The 7,326-nt window shown below is 42.7% G+C and overlaps 1 protein-coding gene across 1 annotated transcript in view; it reads right to left on the reverse strand.

The window, feature by feature from the left end:
* Nucleotides 1-6,693, reverse strand: part of OLFM4 (olfactomedin 4) — a 31,125-nt gene extending 24,432 nt beyond the window's left edge. Inside the window, exons 1-2 of the mRNA XM_019529825.1 lie at nt 6,572-6,693; nt 5,189-5,269 (exon numbers count right to left, since the gene is read on the reverse strand). Coding sequence (XP_019385370.1) covers nt 5,189-5,269; nt 6,572-6,658 — 168 coding nt within the window. The 5' untranslated portion in view covers nt 6,659-6,693. The remainder of the gene's footprint in view (nt 1-5,188; nt 5,270-6,571) is intronic.
* Between the last annotated feature and the right edge of the window lie 633 nt (nt 6,694-7,326).

The following is a 7,326-nucleotide window of genomic DNA, read 5'->3' on the forward strand; positions in this document are numbered from 1 at the left end:
GACACGGTCAGTAAGGCTAATCGCACCTTGTCATGCATCCACAGATGCATCATAATCAGGGCCAAGGAAGTGATACTCCCCCGCTATGTAACACTGGTCAGGCCACAGTTGGAGTACTGCATCCAGTTCTGGGCACCACACTTTAGGAGGGAGAGGGTCCAGAAGAGGGCCACTCAAATGGTCAGGGGGCAGCAGGACAGACCCTATGAGGAGAGGCTACGGGACCTGAACTTGTTCAGCCTTCAGAGAAGGCTGAGAGGGGACCTGGTGGCCATCTATAAACTTACCGGGGGGACCAACAGGAATGGGTGTTCCCCCAAGCACCTCCCAGAGTAACAAGGAATAATAGTCATAAGCTGTTTGAGAGTAAGTTCAGACTAGACATTAGAAGGCACTACTTCACAGTCAGGGTGGCTAGGATCTGGAACCAACTTCCAAGGGAAGTAGTACTGGCTCCTACCTTGGGGGTCTTTAAGAGGAGGCTGAATAGTTACCTAGCTGGGGTCATATGAGCCCAGTATTCTCTGCTGCCCAGGGAAGACGGTCGGACTTGAAGATCTACTTAGGTCCCTTCTGACCCTACATTTATGAATCTATGAATCTGTTCTTGGTCTGGCCATGATACATAACAGTAGCATACCACTTTCTATGCTCAACAAGAAGCTATTCTGACACAATGGAAGCACAAATGAATAGCAGAAAATCAGTCTGTCAGTACAAGGAGCTTCTTGGATGCCTCAAAATCACAATTAAAACATCCAAAAAATGGAAGGATAAGGATGTCACTGAGGAAACATACCAAAAAATAACAAGAACTTTCAGGAAGAAAATCATGGAGGCAAAGGTAAGAAAATGTTTTACACTTGCCAAAGGGAATCAAGGCCAAAAGAATAAATAAGTTGGTCAGATAAGAAAGACTAAGAAAGCTGTCAGTCTAGTGCTAGATAGCCTGGGTAAGCTCTTAATGTAAGAAATAAATAAGGCAGAGTTGCCTAACAGCAACTTTGACTCAGTCTTCAAAAAAAACCCCTGCAATCAGGCAGCTAATAAAAATTACGTAGAGGAGGAAGGAGAAATGCAGATGATTAAAAAAGAAACCATTAGAGAGTTTTTGATTGATTTGAATGAATTCCAATCAGTAGGACCTGATGAACTTCATCCCAAGATACTGAAGGAACTGGCAGGAACTGATTTAACCAACCCAGTCTTGATTCTCCACTCAGAGTCAAACCCATTCCCTTTTTGGAATCCAGAAGCAATTTTACCTTATGGTCAGCTTGACACTGCCCATGGGATTTTCTGCCTTTCTCTATAGCAGGTAGGGCATGCGTAAGCGAGGACACCAATAACTTAGGACCTTCAGGATTTAAATGGTATATATCCACTGCAAAGACTTAAGCATCTACAATATGATTGCTCAGAGCTCCAGTATGGAACTGGAGATCAGCCTGTTGAGAGTCTCTGGGTTAAGGTTAGAGGGGAGAGAAATAAGGGTCATGGCATGGTGGGGGTCTGCTATAGACCACCAGACCAGAAGAAAGTGGTAGATGAGGCTCTCTTCAAATAGCTAGCAGAAGTTTTCCAATCACAGGACCTTGTTCTCATGGGGGACTGCAAACACCCTGACATCTGCAGGAGGCCAATACAACAGTGCACAGGCAATCCAGGAAGTTTTTGGAGAGTATTGGGAACAACTTTCTGGTGCAAGTGCTGGACTGGCCAACTAGGGCCCATGTTCTTCTTCACTAGCTGTTCACAAACAGGGAAGAATTGGTGGCAAATAAAGTGGATGGCAACTTGGGCAGCAGTGACCACGAGATGTCTGAGTTCAGGATCCTAAGGAAAGGAAGGATGGACAGCAGCAAAGTAAGGACCCTGGACAAGCAGACTTCAACTCACTCAGAGAACTCATGGGCAAAATCCCCTTGGAAGTCAGACTGAAGGGAAGAGGAGTCCAGGACAGCTGGCTGTACTTTAAGGCAACCTTACTGAGAGTGCAGGAACAAACCATCCTGATATGCAGGCAGACTAGCAAGTATGGCAGAAGGCCAGCTTGGCTTAGCAGGGAACTCTTTAGTAAACTAAATCACAAAAAGACAGCTTATAAGAAGTTGAAACTTGGGAAAAATGTAAGAGCATTTCTTGGTTATGCAGGGATGAAGTAAGGAGAGTCAAAGCACAATTGGAGCTGCAGCTAGCAAGGGATGTCAAAGGTAAAAAGAAGGGTTTCTACCAGTATGTGAGTAGCAAAAGAAGGATCAGGGAAAATGTGGGTCCCTTACTGAATGAAGGGGGCAACCTTGTGACAAAGGATGCAGAAAAGTCTGAAGTTCTCAATGCCTTTTTTGCCTCTGTCTTCAGAGGCAAAGGCAACTCCCAGACTACTGCACTGGGCAACACAGTTTGGAGGGAAGGTGAGTAGCCCTCAGTGGTAAAGGAACAGGTTAGGGACTACTTAGAAAAGCTGAATATAGAAAAGTCAATGGGATCACATGGGATGCACCCAAGGTTGCTGAGGGAGTTGGCTGATATGGTTGTAGAGCCATAGAAAAATCACAGCAATCAGGAAAGGTCCCAGATGATTGAAAAAGGGCAAACATTGTGCCCATATTTAAGAAAGAGAAAAGGGAAGATCCAGGGAACTACAGACCAGCCTCACCTCAGTCCCTGGAAAAATCGTGTAGCAGATCCTCAAGGAATCCATTTCTAAGCACTTGGAGGAAAAGAAGGTGATTAGGAAGAGTTGGCCTGGATTCACCAAGGGCAAGTCATGCCTGATCAACCTGATTGCCTTCTATGACAAGATGACTGGCTCTATGGATGCGGGGAGACCAGTGAATGTGGTGTACCTTGATTTTAGCAAGGCTTTTCATACAGTCTCCCACAACATTCTTGCAGGCAAGCTAAGGAAGTACAGGCTGGATGAATGGACTGTAAGGTAGATAGGAAATTGGCTGTAAAATCAGGTTCATAGAGTAGTAATCAATGGCTCATTGTCTAGTTGGCAGCTGGTATCAAATGGAGTCCCCCTGGGGTCAGTCCTCAGGACAGTTTTGTTCGATGACTTCATCAGTGACCTGGAAGATGGCATAGAGTGTACCCTCAGTATGCTTGCAGTTGACACCAACCTGGGGGGAGTAGCACATATGCTGGAGGGTAGGGCTATGATTCAAAGTGACTTAGACAAGTTGGAGGATTGGGACAAAAGAAATCTCATGAGGTTCAACAAGGACAAGTGCAAAGTCCTGCACTTAGGATGGAACAATCCCATGCACTGGTACAGGTCAGGGACTGACTGGCTGGGCAACAGTTCTGCAGAAAAAAGCCCTTGGGTTACAGTGGACAAGAAGCTGAATATGAGCCACCAGTGTGCCCTTGTTGCCAAGAAGGCTAACAGCATACTGGGTTGCATTAGTAGGTGTGTTGCGAGTAGGTCAAGGGAAGTAATAATTCCTCTCTATTCAGCACTTTTAAGGCCACATCCAGGGTACTGTGTTCAGTTTTGGGCACCCCTCACAACAAAAAGGACATGGACAAATTTGAGAGAATCTAGTAGAGGGCAACAAAAATGGTGAGGGGGTCGGGGAACATGACTGATGAGGAAAGACTGGGGGAACTGGACTTATTTAGTAGGGCTATGCAAAGCTTCAGTCCCTGATTAGATTTGCTGTAGATTCGGCCCGATTTGGTGGCCAAATATCCAAATCCGAATAGAATCACAGGACCCTTTAATCTCTCCAAATCAAATTGGATCCCTCCCAATCAATTTGGAGAGGTTCAGAGATTTGGACATAGAGAGAACTTTAAATGTTTTTTCTATATACTTCTAGGTAGCAGGTGGCTCATGAATGCTGTGATGCTGGGGTGCATGGAGAGTCCCACAGAAGCATGGAGGGCTCCCCAGCACATTCAGCAGCAGACACGGAATTAGACTAGAAGCGCTTCAAAGTCCGTCAGGGAGCGTGTCTCCCCAGCTTGGTGATTGGTGCCTCCTGGGTCTGGGGGTGGCACCCAGGGTCCCCCACAGATGATCACCAAGCCGGAGGGCGTGGGTCGGTCCCCCAGTGTGCTCCTCAGCAGACCCAGAAGTGGACCAGAAGGTTTACTGCTGAGCACATGGAAGACTTCCCCCCCCACCCCACCCCTGCACTCCTGCGGGATGCTCCATATGCCCCAGCTTCACAGCGACCACAAGCTATGATGATACCTCAAGGTATGTAGAAAAAACTTTTAAAGCTGTGTCCATGTCCAAGTCACTGAGTCTCCAAATCAGCATTGAATCTTCAGATGTGGATTCTGCCAAATCACATCAAGAACAGTGATCTGAACCAATTAATCAACCACTGTTATGGATTCGGGGGAATCAAACAGGGCCCACTTCAGACACCCCTATTATTTAGTCTAGAGAAGAGGAGACTGAATATCAATCTTCAACTACCTGAACGAGGGTCCAAAAGATGATGGAATTGGATCAGTGGTGGCAGATGACAGAACAAGGAGCAATGGTCTCAAGTTGTAGCAAGGGAAGCTTAGGTTAGATATTAGAAAGAATTTTCTCACTAGAAGGGTAGTAAAACACTAAGACACGTTACCAAGAGAGGTGGTGGAAGCTCCATCCTTGAGGGTTTTCAAAACTCAGCTAGACGAACCTTTGGCTGGGATGATCTAGTTGGGGCTGGTCCTGCTTTGAGCAGGGGGTTAGGCTAGATGACCTCCTGAGGTCCCTTCCAACCCTAACTTCTATCATTCTATGATTCTAAAGATTTTGGACTTAGGTGTATGAAGTGGCAGTTAGGATTAAGTTAACCCCTCTGTGTGTGTACCCCTAGGAGCTTAGCAAGTCAGTTTTAACAGCCCAAGCTTAAGCAAGTTTTAGATAATCAGTTGGAAAATTCTGTTTCTGACTTGGAATTAGAGCAGATATTAAACCTCTAAATAACCCACTTTCCAATCTTGTGCATAAAAACCTAGAGCATAGCTCTTTTCGTTTCACACACCTGGATGCACACCTTGCTGGGGTTATTTGGCTCCAGCAGTCTTTCCTGCCAGGAGCAGGGGGACTGGACCCAATGATCTCACAAGGTCCCTTCCAGCCCTGAACTTCTGTGAATCTGTGAATCTCTGAATTTTGCATCCTAGGTCTGATGTCTACTTTGTCTTATGCAAGAATAATAAACACTGGCTTTACCACTGGTGTACTGTGAGGGTAGGGGCTGGTTGTTTCTTGAAGATGAGTCAAGTCTGGAGCCACTGTAGTTTGATACGAAGTCTAGAAAAAAAAAATGTTAAAGCTCTTATAATGTGGCCACTTCTGTGTCCAATTCATATTTATATCATCATTCCCTTCCCAAAAGCTGAGGCGCATGGCTGGCAAAGAGCCTTTTTTAAAACAGATGCAAATATTCGGGTATTGTTTGGCCACTTGTCCAAAAATGAATTTATGTACTCATTTGTCAGACCATGTAATCATATGGGGGATAGCAATCAGTACAAGAATTATGACAGGTATCATCAATTTTACAAATATCTCCCCAAATTATGGTGTACTGAAGGATGAGCACAATTCTGAGAAACTTCTGACATACTTAATTCCCCAGCCTCAGCTTATCATCATATTTTTACTTTAGCCTTGATTGTTCCTACAAGAAAATGCCTCTGCTCAATAGTCCAGCAACAAAAAACATTAATTTCTCTTTCAAGGCTGAATTCGCCACTTGAGTTCAAAGCTCTTCCAATGCCTGTCATATCTAGAAAGTAGAATAATAGATTTTTCAGTTTGGTGGTAAAATCTGAAGGGAAAATGGTTCTAATAAAATCAAAACAGATATTTTTCCAATTTTTAAGCAGGCTAAAAATCAGAAATTTTATTTTGGGGTCTCCCAAAACATTTCACTGGACCTCAAACAAAATTTTTCATTTTATTTTGGGCAGTTATATTCTCATTTTTCTTTTTTCTTTTTAATTTAGATCATATTTAATGCAAAATGATATTTTGAATTAGGAAGCCAAAATATTTCATTCTGAAAATTCAAAACTAAAATATTTTTGACATTTTCAAAATATGCCTTTCCTTATTTATGGGTGAAATTCCATTTTATTAACAAATTTTCTATTCATTAAAAATGGTTTTGGTATGAGCCAATCTTGGGCACACACACTAGCTAGTAAAAAGCTTGTCTGAGATAGTTTGGAAAGGATGACCCTGCCTTAAGCAGAGTTGGATCAGGTGACCTCTTGAAGTCCCTTACAGCCCTACTTTCTATGATCCTATGATTCTAAGCTACTTCATGTATATAAAATCTACTCAGACACTTAGTCATGTTGTACTTGACTAACAAGGCACATAATTTAGCTTTGAGTTTATAAAACTGTGGTTACTTTTCAAATTTATAATCAATTTCCTGCACATTAGTTAGGGGAGATATACTTTCTCCATATATCAATAGCTAAAAATGAAGCAGACATGTCAAAATTTCCCTAAGATAATTTTAAAAGATACTATAACAATCTAAATATCAGGAGGAATAAAGAATACACTGGGGACAGAAATATCATAATATACACCTCTTACCGCATTTACTATCATGGCAAAGGCTGCATTGTGTAGAATTGCAGCTTGTACAAGGACAAGCAACACGGCCTCTTCTGTGCACTTCATCTTCTCTGCAAACAGGTCTGATGAAAAGGGACTAGGTGAGCCTTTTTATGGTGTGCTCTAGGAATTCCCCAACTGAAATTTCATGCTTAGAAAGAGGAACTTGCACAATATTTATTGACCCTTCTAACCAACTCTTATAATCCCTGAGTGTACATCATGCAACAGTAGTGACTAAACTACTACAGAACAAACACCAACTTTTGTTCCTTGAAGTAAAAAATTAACTACTAAACACATTTCTTTCTCATAAAAAGCCTTTCATTATATCCACTATCTAATATTTGTTATATGGGAGAGTAGCCCAACAGGATTAGGTTCACAGCTAGGTTACAGGTAGATGAATTATATTCTGTGAGTACAGTAATATACCCCCAGAAGTGGGGAAATAGCTACTACCTTTAACTAGACTTGAATAAGTATTTTATTGTAAACTTTCACAAATTCAAGGTAAGCATTTATTTAACAAGCACCCAGTGAACACACTGACCTTCCATTAAGCCTACAGAGCTAGATCTAAATTATTCTTGTAGGTGCCTAAATGGGACTTTAGCAAAACTTGGGCACTTAGCACAGCATTCTATTTGGTCCTGAATGTTCAGCATTTTTAATATTCTGTTGCTGAATGTATAGCCCTGCACACCTACACAACAAAGTGAGAAAGTGTTCTC

Source organism: Crocodylus porosus, unplaced genomic scaffold (genome assembly GCF_001723895.1).
Source record: "Crocodylus porosus isolate Cpor-Errol unplaced genomic scaffold, CroPor_comp1, whole genome shotgun sequence".
Classification (NCBI taxonomy): Eukaryota; Metazoa; Chordata; order Crocodylia; family Crocodylidae; genus Crocodylus; species Crocodylus porosus.